Source organism: Daucus carota, chromosome 5 (assembly GCF_001625215.2).
Source record: "Daucus carota subsp. sativus chromosome 5, DH1 v3.0, whole genome shotgun sequence".
Lineage (NCBI taxonomy): Eukaryota > Viridiplantae > Streptophyta > Magnoliopsida > Apiales > Apiaceae > Daucus > Daucus carota.
The window spans coordinates 14,571,758-14,585,120 of NC_030385.2; the positions used below are offsets into that span (position 1 = coordinate 14,571,758).

Here is a 13,363-nt window from a genome sequence, read left to right on the forward strand (position 1 = left end):
AAAAACTCTATCATGAAGAGTTTCTTTGAAGAAAAAGGCATTCACCATGAGTTCTCTGCTGCAAGAACTCCTCAACAAAATGGTGTAGTTGAAAGAAAGAACAGAACTCTTATTGAAGCTGCTAGAACAATGCTTGAAGAATCAAAATTACCAACTTATTTTTGGGCTGAAGCTGTTAACACAGCATGTTTCACTCAAAATATCTCTTTGATAAATCAAGCACAAGGAATGACACCCTATCAATTGTTTAAAGGGAAGAAACCAACATTGAACTTTCTACATGTCTTTGGATGCAAGTGTTTTGTGTTAAGAAATCAAGGTGAGAATCTTGGTAAATTCGAAGCAAAGGCAGATGAAGGAATATTTGTTGGATATGCTGCTGGAAAAGCCTATAGAGTCTATAACCTAAGATTAAACAATGTTACGGAATCTGTCCATGTGATGTTTGATGACAAGAAAATTCAAGGCTTAGATGATGAAGGATTTCATGATGTTCTCCAATTTGAAAATGAGACAGAAAGAGTGATAGATATGGAAAGTGATGATGATGACGGTGCTGGAAATCTGAATTCTAGTGGAATTTCTTCATCAATTGGTAATAATTTATCAAGTGCTAGAACAGCAGTTGATGTACCTCAGTCTACATCAATGGCTAATGATCTCTCCAGTACTAGTCCATCAATGGCTAGTAGTTCAAGGTCCATACACTTAGGGGGAGCCTCTCAAAATGAACCTGACTTTACAAATGAAGCCAGTTCATCTAGATCAAATCTTCCCCCACAAAGAAAATGGACAAGGGATCACCCCTTTGAGCTCATTATTGGAGATGCAGCTGCAGGTGTCAAAACAAGAAGAGCAACCATGTATGAATGTTTGTACAGATGTTTTCTATCACAGGAAGAACCCAAAAAGGTTGAAGAAGCTCTTCTTAACCCTGACTGGATTTTAGCTATGCAAGAAGAGCTAAACCAGTTTGAAAGAAACAAAGTTTAGAAGCTGGTACCCAAGCCAAAAGATAGAGCAATTGTTGGTACAAGATGGGTATTCAGAAACAAGATGGATGAAAATAGTGTGGTGACAAGAAACAAAGCAAGACTGGTTGCTAAAGGTTATTGTCAAGAAGAAGGGATAGATTATGATGAGACATTTGCCCCTGTAGCCAGACTTGAAGCAATCAGATTTTTTATTGCTTATGCTGCTCATGCCAATTTCAAGGTCTATCAGATGGATGTCAAGAGTTCCTTTATGAATGGTGAGCTTGAAGAAGAAGTCTATGTAAGTCAGCCACCTGGTTTTGAAGATCCAAATTTTCCAGAATTTGTATATCTTCTCTTGAAAGCTCTCTATGGACTGAAACAAGCGTCTAGAGCCTGGTATGACACTTTATCACAGTTCCTTCTTGAGAATCATTTCACAAGAGGTATTGTAGATAAAACTTTATTTTATAGAAATGTTAATGGCTCTAGTATACTTGTTCAAATATATGTGGATGACATTATATTTGGGTCTACAGATGAGAAACTTTGCAAAAAGTTTGCCAAGCTAATGCAAAGTAAATATGAAATGAGCATGATGGGAGAACTGACTAACTTTATTGGTTTGCAAGTCAAACAAGTTAGTGATGGAATATTTATCAGTCAAACAAAATATGTCTATGACTTATTGAAAAAGTTTGATCTTATAAATTGCTCTACTACTAAAACTCCCATGGCCACTGCCACTAAACTTGAATTGAATATTAAGGAAAAGAAAGTGGACATTTCAAGCTATAGAGGCATGGTTGGCTCACTTTTATATTTAACAGCTAGTAGACCTGATATAATGTTTGCCACTTGTCTTTGTGCTAGATTCTAAGCTGATCCTAGAGAATCTCATTTGATAGCAAATAAAAGGATTTTCAGATATCTCAAGGGTACTCCAAATCTTGGCATTTGGTATCCTAGAGATTCTGGTTTTGACCTAATTGGTTTTTCAGATGCTGATTATGCAGGATGTAGAATTGACATAAAAAGCACAACTGGTACTTGTCAATTTCTAGGAAATAAGTTGGTTTCTTGGTTTAGCAAAAAGCAGAACTCAGTTTCTACTTCAACTACAAAAGCTGAATATATTGCAGCTGGAAGTTGTTGTGCACAGATTTTATGGATGAAAAATCAATTAGTGGATTATGGATTGAGAATCTCCAAAATCCCTATATTCTGTGACAACACAAGTGCTATTGCCATAACTGAAAATCCAGTGCAACACTCAAGAACAAAGCACATTGACATCGGGTATCATTTCATTAGGGAACATGTGATGAATGGAACAATTGAGCTCCATTTTGTTCCTAGTGAAAAGCAATCAGCAGACATTTTTACCAAACCACTTGATGAATCTACATTCTCAAGATTAGTAAGTGAAATTGGTATGTTAAATTTCTCTAGTTAATTTTTATCTTATTAATGCAGCCTGTGATATGTGACAATTTGGGTTCAATTTTGACTAAGTCAAAATTACCATTGTCGATTGTTATTTTAGCAATTGATAGTGTGTTACATATCACTGGATAAATGAAGTACATTTATTTTAGTAATTGTTATTTTAACCGCTAGTGCCCAGTAAGTTTATCGATCGATATATACATACGTATATATATATATATATATATATATATATATATATATATATATATATATATATATATATCGATTGATGACGCTTGGCTACTTTTTGAACGGTTACTTCATTTACTTTTACTGAGAATATATATAGTTTGCCTTTAATTCATTTCATTTCTCACCTGCATTTGCAAACTCCTAACTCTCTCTCTTATACAAAATATTCTCTCAAACCCTAATCTATTTTCAAGCTCTTTCATCAATGGCGCCTATAGTGAAAATCACGAGTACAACTGGGTTTATTTATGAGCAGAACAACCATGTGGCATATGTCGACAAGGAGGGCAACAATACTGAGGCTTTCCACACCCAAATGGATTTCATTAAGGAGTGCAAATTTTCTTATGCTATGCTCCATGCTCCAACAATCTACTGTGAGATTGTCGAGCAGATTTGGACTTCTGCCAGGTATGACTCTGGAACCAAAACTCTGTCTGTTATGATTAATATTGTTAGTTATAACATAAATGGTGAGACTGTTAGGGCTGCTCTTAAACTCCCTAGAAATTCTACTGATAAAGTGCTGTTATAGAATAGAAAACGAAGGGTGAGCGATTCGTGCTTCGGACTGGTCTCGGTGCGAGATGCCTACGTATCTTCTGCGTGGAGAAGAATCAAGTCCAAAACGTAGTTCTAGTTATGAGGGGTAGAGCCCTTTATATAGATGCTTCGAAGTCAGAAGCTGAATAGAAGTACGATTTCAGGTAACAGACTTTGAATCGAAGTATGCTTCAGTGCCAAAGATAAGACTAAACTCTTATCTTCGAGTGTTAGTGTTTATCTCGAACTCCCGGATGTTTACCCGTGAGAGTTAGTCGTCTTGCAGGACTCGAGCTCGTGGCTGGGACCTTAATTGGGCCTTAATCCTCTTGACTGTCCATATGTGAGATTCGGGTTTTTAGTGGGCTGATGCTGGTTTTATGGTAATTAGATAACTGCACGGGCTTTCTTGGATCAGTCCTTAACATTTAATTAATCCAATCCCCATCATTTGCCCCCTAACTTCCGAGAAATTTCGTAGTAATTTATCGAAAGTTTACAAAGGGTTTCATACGACCGTCGGGACTGTATTGAATATTTCCCGCTAGTTTTCGTATGATGCATTGTGTGTTTCGTCGAATTTCTCGTCAAAGTATCATTCTCGAGTGTCCCTGTATTTTCCGGAGGCCTAATTCTATTTTATTGGAATTTATATAATTAAATTCCAATTTTCTAGAATCTTTCGGGCCTTCAAATAATTTTCAAAATAATTTTGAAAATCACGTCTTAATCTCCAAATTTTTCCCAATTGTCAGGATTTTTCCTTGTATTTTTCCAAATTTTGGGGAATTTTTTAGTATTTTTACAAAGAATTAAATAATCCTTTGATAAAAATTCATCCCTCTCCAGGAGATGCTTCCTTGGCGTGGGTACCCCCGCCAAGGAGGCATCCAACGAGCAACGCCTAGGAGACATGTCTCCTGAGCGTTGCAGAGTGTTACTTCATGTGTCCAGCCTCATTGGCGTGGCTATACCCGCCAAGGAGACACTTTTAGCTGCCACGCTTAGGAGGTATGCTCCCAGGCGCGTGCGTGCTCTGTCAGGAGTAAAATGTCTCCTAGGCGTGGGTTCACCCGCCAAGGAGACATAATTTTGTAGCACGCCTAGGGGAAGTGCTTCCTTGGCGTGTTTGACAACGCTTCTCATGTGCAATACTTCCTTGGCGTTGGTGGCCCTGCCAAGGAGACATAGTGCTACACCACGCCTAGGAAATATGCTTCCTGGGCGTGGTTGACTTTAAGGCCTTCATATGGCTTCAATTGTCCATGCTTCCTTGGCGTGGGTAACACCGCCAAGGAGACATGTTGCTACACAACGCCTAGGAAATATGCTTCCTGGGCGTGGTTGACTTTAAGGCCTTCATATGGCTTCAATTGTTCATGCTTCCTTGGCGTGGATAACACCGCCAAGGAGACATGTTGCTACACAACGCCTAGGAAATATGCTTCCTGGGCGTGGTTGACTTTAAGGCCTTCATATGGCTTCAATTGTCCATGCTTCCTTGGCGTGGGTAACACCGCCAAGGAGACATGTTGCTACACAACGCCTAGGAAATATGCTTCCTGGGCGTGGTTGACTTTAAGGCCTTCATAAGGCTTAAATTGCCAATGCTTCCTTGGCGTGGGTAACCCCACCGAGGAGACATGTTTGTAAGTAACATATTTTTCTATAATTGTCTTACGAGCATGTTACCGTTATAGGTTGTGGGCCCTAGTCTACTTCTCAGGCCTATATATATTTTTCTTTTCCTTTTAATTTTCAGGTGCATATCGGAATTCTCGAGATCCTTCTAGAAAGGGTCGTATCTTTTCAATTCCATGGGCTTCCCGCCCTTTAAAATGCCCCTTAACCGGCCCAAAGCCCATTTGACTGGCTGTAGGCTGTGAACCCTAGGGTTTACTGGCAAGTGAACCGGTTGAGGGTTTCTATAAATTTACTGACTGAGAGTATCATTTCTCATTTCACCCAAAACACTTCACAAGTCCAAGAGCTTAAACACTCTCAAACACTCTCTAGTTTTTAGTTTTCTCTAGTTTTTCGGCGATTTTCAAGGCGACTTTTCCGGCGATCATCAAGGATTCTCCAAATTCCGGCCAATCTTCAAGCGTGTTTTCCAGTTTCTGAGCAATCTTCATCTTTTATTCATCAGTTTCTGGGTTTCCTACCTTCATCCGAAGAAGATCAATGGCTGACTCTGCATCCTCCCAGCAATCCCAGCAATCCCAACTTTCACCGGCTGCTAGCACTCACGTTCGCCGAGGTAAAAAATCCCTCGTCCATGCTAGTGTTGTTTCGTTACGTGATTTACTTAGCGAGTTTGGTCAGGCTTTTCCTAATCTTCACCATCTTGACGCCTATAACCATCCCTCTAAGTACAAACAAAAGGATGTAGATATAATGGCTAAGTTGTTTGGGATAGAGCACCCGTATAGGGCCGTGGCTCCAGGCCCAAATGATAGGGCTTGTTACCCTAGGCCTGGGGCCATTAGGGTTTATAAAGAGATGTTTTATGCGGGCTTTAGGCTTCCTCCTCCAATGTTTGTTTATAGGCTGTTGGCCGAGGCCCGGGTGTGTCCAACCCAACTTCAGCCCAATGGCTGGAGGTTTATTTACTGTTTTTTATTCCAATGTAAAAAACACAATTTAGAGCCCAGTGTAACGGTCTTTAGATATTTGTTTAAGTTTGTAAATGCACCGAATGATGAGGGCTGGGTCAAGATCCAATATAGGACTTTGGGCCGCAGCATTTTCGTCTTGGATTCAGCCCCCGACTCCTTCCCTCGTTGGAAGGGTCAATGGTTTTATTTGTATATGGAGGGGCGGATTGGGCCGATTACTTTTATTCTCATTTTAGTCGGGCCGAGGATGGGGCCATGAGGTCTTCTAAACTAGGGGTCGAAGAGAGAGCGGCCATAAAGATTTTGACTGAGGACTGCCTCCATCATAGTTCCCTGCTCATTTCGGAGGCCTCGCTCCAAAGTCATGGGATCAGTGATTTGGGCCCTGAGGGTAAGCCCATCGTGGCCTTTAAATTCGACTTATCTCTTAACATGTTTCGCGAGTACTTATGTTACTTTTCTTATTTGTCTTGCAGCCCAAGCCGCTCTTGTAAGTATTTTCAAGAAGCGCGAAACCACCGCTTCTCAGGCGGTGGTTACCGAAGTGTCTCGCGAGAAGAAGTCGCGAAAGAGGGGGAAGTCCCCAGTAATCGAGAAAGTTCCGGCCTTTCTGGCTCCTCGCGAGGTGGCCATCGAGGAGGATTCAGGCCCCTATGTTGTGGGGTGGGGCCTTCTCAAAAAGGATACTGTGGTAGGAGATTCCCGGGCAGCCGCGGAGTGGTCCCGGAGCGTGATCACACCCCGGGACCGAGCCCATGTGGTGGAATCATCTGAAGACCTCCAGATCGAGCTTTTGGGGGCCCAAGCCGTGGCAACGGTAAGCCCGAAACTTACGTATTGCCTTGTTTTTGAGTCTTTTTTTTACTTAGGCAATTTTTCTTCTTCTAACTGCAATATTTTGTGTAGGTCAATACCTACCTCCAGGCTGCGGTTCACAACCTGAAGGCAGTTAGGGCCGAGAAAACGATCGCGGAACGTGACCGCGACCGTTATTTCGAAGCCTCAACTGCTAACTTCGAGCAGTTTCAGAGGGTGGAGGCCGAGCTAGTGGCCGAACAAGAAAAGGTCCGCACCTTGGAGGCGGAATTGGCACGGGTCCGCAGAGAGGCGGTGGAGGACTTTAAAAAGTCCAAAGAATTCGACGATATCCTCGCTGCGGAGTTCGACTCATCCTTTCCCGAGACCTTTAAGTCCTGTTGGGAAAGGAACATAGACGAACTCGGTTCTCAGATCGAGGGAGTTACCTTGGAGCGATTCCCCGTTCCGAAACTTCCCGGGGAGGAGACTCCCTCCCCAATGGCGGTCGAGGATCTCGAGGGGTCGCATCCCTTGGAATCTCAAGATTTGGAGATCCCAACCGAGGACCTTATGATCCAAGATTCCCATCAGGATGAAAAGGATCTTGGGAAAGGAGGAGAGGCCCGGGAGAAGGCGGCCCAAGGTGAAGAAACCCAGGTGGTGGAGGCCGGACTTCACGGGTCGACCCAAGAGCAAACGTCTTTGACGACAGGCTTCCCTAGATTAGGTCTATTTTAGCCCTGCGAGGCGTATTTTTGTAATTATAACTTATTCGAATATTTATACCCCTCGGGGTTTTAACTTATTTATCTAAGTTCTCTTTTGTTCCATCTTTTATCTTCGTGCATTTAATATTCTTAGAATATTTTTGAACTAACTCTCGTAAGATTTTAGTTGAATTTTGTTAATTCAAATCTCAGAGTAATCCTCGGGACTTTACTTTTAAATCAGGATCAATTCAGAACAATTCTTACTTGAAATTTTCAAACTCTGAATTTCCAAACTCCAAATGGTCTTCTAATTAAGATGACCCTTCAGGGTTGGTTGACCTTTATTCGTCATACTTTAACTTAGGATTTACTTAGAGTCTTTTCTCAGCTTCAAGCTTTTCTCCCTGTTCAAAACGTTGTATTCAAAGGAAGACACAATTTAACAAAATCAAGGCTAAAAATCCTCGGGACTTTCATTAATATCATAGTAAAAGAGATAAACTAATCTTGAATTCAATTACATGGCAGTGGTCAACATGACCTTATTCTTGTGATAACTATTAATATCTACTATCATAGGATATGTATCAAACATAATATATCTTTAAGTTGGTCGCGTGCCAACTTCTTGGGACTTCAATTCCTTCTAGGGTTTGAAGCTTGTAGGAGCCATGGCCTGTAACAGCCTTAACTTGATATGGGTCTTCCCAGTTTGGAGCCATCTTGCCTTTGGGGCCAACCCCAGATGCCTCGATCTTTCTAAGTACTAGATCTCCTTCTCGAAAATATCGTTCCTTAACCCGTAGGTTATAGTAGTAGGAAGCTCGCTTCTGGTTTTCCACAACCTTGGCATGAGCTTCGTCATGAATCTCATCAATCATATCAAGTGCAAGTCTCATACCTTCTTCATTGGCTTCTGGCTCATACTGCTGGACCCTGGAGGATGTATGAGTGATTTCAAGTGGCACCACTGCCTCGGCTCCATAAGCCAGCTGAAAGGGGGTTTCCCCAGTTGAAACCTTACAAGTTGTTCGATACGCCCATAGTATAGGGAGTATCTCATCGGCCCATGATCCCTGGGCTTTGTCAACTCTTTTCTTCAGTCCATCGAGGATTATCCTGTTAGCCACCTCAGCTTGTCCGTTAGCTTGAGGATGAGCAACCGAGGTGAAGCGCAGCTCAATTGAATAATCTTCGTAATAACTCTTAAACTCAGCATTGTTAAACTGAGTTCCATTGTCCGTCACCATCACTCGTGGTATTCCATACCTGCAGATAATATTTTCCCATACAAACTGAGCAACCTGCTTGGTGGTTATCTTGGCCAATGGTTTGGCCTCAATCCACTTAGTAAAATAATCAATTGCTACCAACAGAAACTTCCTTTGCGCAGTAGCGAGTGGAAAAGGTCCAAGGATATCCATTCCCCACATGGCAAAAGGGATAGGAGTGTTGATAGACGTCAACATCTCCGGGGGCTGTCGTACTATTGGTGCGAACCTTTGACATCGATCACACCTTTTCACATATTCTTGGGCCTGCTTAAGCATATCTGGCCAATAAAATCCGAGACGGGTTACTTTGTGAGCCAATGCTCTTCCTCCAAGGTGTTGGCCACATACTCCTTCGTGAACTTCCCTAAGAGCTTCTCGTGCCTCATCAGGCCTTAGACATCTCAAATAGGGAATTACAAACGATTTCCGATATAAGATCCCTTCAATGAGGACGTATTTGAGGGCCCTTACCTGTAACTTTCGTGCTTCATCGGCGTTGGTTGGTAGATGACCACTTTCAAGATACAATTTAATTTCGTCCATCCAGGTGGCTCCCGTGTCAATTGGAGCAACCAACTTAGCATCGATGCTTGGGGTTCTCATAACCTGATAATAAACACTTCCCGAGCATACCTCATCATCAGAGGAAGCAAATTGTGACAAGGCATCAGCTTTAGTGTTCTCCTCTCTCGGCACATATTCTACAATACACTCTTCAAATAATGCCATTTGAGTCTTAACAATCCTCAGGTATCTGAGCATCGTATCTTCCCGAGCTTCAAACTCGCCATTTACTTGGAAAACTACAAGCTTCGAGTCGCCACAGACCTTTAAGTTCTTTACCCTCGGGGTTCTGGCTAGTCCTAGCCCAACTATCAGTGCTTCGTACTCAGCTTCATTATTAGTGGTTGGGAAGTCTAGCTTAATAGCATATTCCACCGTAAAGCCATCAGGGCTTTGGAGCACGAGTCCTGCACCACTACCTTTTGTTTTTGAAGCCCCGTCAAAAAATAGTAGCCAATATTCTTTAGGTTTTTCTTCCTTAGTAGGTTCTTCTACCTTGTCTCCTTGCCCCCCGACTTCCTGGTTGCTAATGGTGCATTCAACTAGGAAGTCAGCTAAGGCCTGAGCTTTAATCGCCGTTCGAGGCTTGTATCGGATATCAAATTCTCCAAGCTCAATTGCCCACTTGATCAATCTTCCACTAGTCTTAGGGCTATGTATAACATTTCGGAGAGGTTGGTCTGTCAAGACTTCTATCTTATGAGACTGAAAGTAAGGTCTCAACTTCCTTGAGGCCGTAATCATGGCCAAAGCAAACTTTTCGATCACTGAGTAATTGAGCTCCGCTCCATGCAGAATCTTGCTCACATAGTACACTGGTTTCTGGACTTTGGATTCCTCCCGAACTAGGACGGCGCTTAGCGCTTGTTCGGAGACAGCTAAGTATACTTACAGGATTTCGCCCTCTACGGGTTTTGATAAGAGTGGTGGCTCTACCATATATTTCTTTAGATATTCGAAGGCCACTTGGCTCTCATCCGTCCATTCAAAATTCTTAACCTTCTTTAATGCCTTGAAGAAAGGCAAGCACTTGTCTCCTGACTTGGATACAAACCTTCCCAGGGCTGCAATTCTTCCTGTCAGTTTCTGAACATCCCTTACACTCTTTGGGGGTTCCATATCTAGGATAGCTTTTATCTTGTCGGGGTTGGCTTCAATACCACGCTTTGAGACCATTAGACCCAGGAACTTCCCAGAACCGACCCCAAAGGCACACTTTGCTGGGTTTAACATCATCTTATGCGTCCTCAGGACTTCAAAGGCCTCTCTAAGGTGTTCAAGGTGATCCGCTTTGTTCAAGCTTTTCACCAACATATCGTCTACATATACCTCCATAGTCTTACCAATCAGATGTTTAAACATCTTGTTTGCAAGGCGTTGGTATGTTGCTCCTGCATTCTTAAGTCCAAAGGTCATAACCAAATAACAAAATACACCAAAGTCAGTGATAAACGATACCTTGGGTACATCGTCCTTGTCCATCCGGATCTGATTATATCCGCTGAAGCCATCCATGAAACTCAGCATCTCATGGCCAGCAGTGGCATCTATCAGTGTATCAATTCTTGGAAGTGGAAAACAATCCTTTGGGCAAGCGTCATTTAGGTCAGTGAAGTCTACACACATCCTCCACTTCCCATTAGCTTTCTTGACCATAACAGGGTTGGCCAACCATTCTGGAAATTGAATTTCCTCAATAAACCCGGCTTCCAGCAACTTATCGACCTCCTGTTTAATGGCTTCTTGCCTTTCGGGAGCGAAATTCCTCTTCTTTTGCTTAATCGGTTTCCTATCGGGATTCACATTCAACTTATGGGTCATGAATAAGGGATCAATACCTGGCATGTCAGCCGCTGTCCAAGCAAAAACATCACGATTGTTCCTCAAGAACCTCATTAGTTCCTGCCTCAGGTCTTCCTGAAGTAAGGCTCCAATATAAGTAACCTTTTCGGGTTCCTCAGTATACAATGAGATTGGAATCAAGTCCTCGGCGGGCTTGCCTCTTCTTTCTTCCTCTTCTCGGACATCGAGATCCTCTATGGGTAGTACTTGCCCCCAGTTCCTCCAGATCTTAGTGCCCCAATATAACAGCTGCGGGCCATTTTCTGATCTCCTAATTCTTCTCCAATTCCGTTCCTAGTCGGGAATTTAATCTTCATGTGGTAAGTGGACGGGATTGCCTTAAAAGCGTGTATCCCCGTCCTCCCAAGGATGGCATTATAGGTCGACGAGGCTTTAACAACCAAGAAATTTATCATACATGTGGCTTGTCTAGGTTCGGTACCCATAGTTACAGGGAGTTGGATCATGCCTTCAATCTTGGTTTCCACATTGTTGAAGCCATATATAGGCATATCCGAGGGTGTCAGTTGAGTATCGGAGTATCCCATCTTTTCATAGGCATCATAGAACAAAATATCCACCGAGGCTCCATTATCAATGAGCACTCTCTTTACGGACGATTTTCCAATCACTGGTGTAATTACTAAGGGGTCATCATGGGGGAATTTTACCTTCTCGAGGTCGATGTTATCGAATGCCATTGCATAGTCAATTTTTGCCCGCTTCGGGGGTTCTCCAACTATACTCATTACTTCCTTCGCATAAGCTTTCCGTGAATTGCTTGAGGTTCTGGCTGCTGTAGGCCCTCCGGAGATCGCGTTAATCACAGGCCCTCGAGGCTGGGTTCTCTTATCATCATTGTCTCTTCCACGGCTATCATTGTGCCGATAATTTTTGTCTCCATCCTTGGTGAATTTGGACAACTTGCCTCTTCAGATCAAGAATTCGATTTCGTCCTTCAGTTGTCGACAATCATCAGTCTTATGCCCCGTGTCTTTGTGAAATCGACAATACAAATCTTTATTTCGTTTCTCTGGGTCGGTCCTTATGGGCTTCCGCCATCGAACACTCTCATCCTTTTCGATCTCCAGTAGGATTTGACTCCTCGGGGCGTTGAGCCTAGCATATTCGGTGAACCTTGGTCCTACCTTCCTTTTAGCAGGAGACTTCTCATCATCATCCTTTTTGGCATATTTGTTCTCAGCGTTATACTCGGCGTCGTTCCCACGTTTCTTAAAATTGGTGTTCGGCCCTTGGTTACTCTGGGATTTCCTTAGGCTTTCTTCTGCCTTAATATACTTCCCGGCTCTTTCTTGTAAGTCGTTCATATTATCAGGGGCCCTCTTGGCTAGAGACCTGCGAAAATTGTCATCAGTGGTACCTTGCTGGAGTGCAATCATGGTTACCTTCTGATGTAGGTCCGGAACCTTCAAGGCTTCTTTGGTAAAACGGTTCATATACTCCCTGAGTGATTCGTTTTTACCCTGGTGTAAATTCATCAATGAGGCGGAGCTTTTGGCGTGAGTTTTGCTTCCAACGAATTGTCCTATGAAGGCCCTGCTCAGGTCAGCAAAATAGGAAATAGAGTTTGGAGGTAAGCGACTGTACCAGTGCTGAGCCATTCCGCTCAAAGTTTGAGGAAAAGCACGGCACTTAATTGCTTCCGTAACGGGTTGGAGTAACAGAGCGTTCATGAAGGTTCGAACATGGTTGGCGGGATCACCCGTGCCGTCATAAGCTTTAATGGTTGGGAGCTTAAATTTTCGAGAGATTCTCGCATCCATTATTTCTTGCGTGAAAGGGGGAACGGGGTTATTGGGATCACCTGCTGGTAGCAAGTGAATCTGATTCATGACATTCTGACGAGGATTCTCATCTCTTGGTTCCGGAGGCGGCAACCTTGCCTGGTCCCTCTTCAATCGTGCAATTTCTTCCTCGTAAGCACGGATTCGATCCTCATAGGCTTGGTTCGTTGCTCCTCGGGGCTCATTAGCTTCCTGCCTATGGCGGCGTCGACGGTGTCGAGTATGATCGGTATCTCTTCTCCTCCGAGGGGGGGTATCACGCTCTTGCTCCGACTCTGAGGAGTCATAATCAGTTACGTGCACATAGTCATCACCCGTGCCTCCACGAGTGGTTGTCGTGACGGTTGAGTAATGCGTGCCGGCGTCGGTGACGGTTGCAATCACTCGAGTCAGAGGGGGCAGCGAGCCAAAGGTCAGCGGAAGAGTAGTTTGAGCAACAGTGGTCCCAAGCGGGATAGTGGCAGTGACGAGAATGGGCTCAGTAGAGACTCCAGTGGTGGTTCGGCTGCGTGGAACATGGATTTCGGAACGTAGTCCGGTTGGATTCGTCAT

At 43.3% G+C, this 13,363-nt stretch overlaps 1 protein-coding gene across 1 annotated transcript; it reads right to left on the minus strand.

The window, feature by feature from the left end:
* Positions 1 to 11,200: 11,200 nt before the first annotated feature.
* LOC108221386 (uncharacterized) lies at positions 11,201 to 13,363 on the minus strand. Its single transcript, XM_064093843.1, has 2 exons — positions 12,021 to 13,363; positions 11,201 to 11,936 (listed from the first exon to the last, which is right to left on the minus strand). Exons 1-2 carry the CDS (start codon positions 13,361 to 13,363, stop codon positions 11,201 to 11,203), a joined length of 2,079 nt encoding a protein of 692 aa, XP_063949913.1.

Bases quoted from the DNA above. Each gene is read 5' to 3' on its own strand.
- LOC108221386 (XM_064093843.1), bottom strand. From the start codon at position 13,363: ATGACGAATCCAACCGGACTACGTTCCGAAATCCATGTTCCACGCAGC. The intron at 11,937-12,020 runs GTATTGTCGATT...CTTGATCTGAAG, and splicing joins GAGAAACGAAATAAAGATTT to AGGCAAGTTGTCCAAATTCA.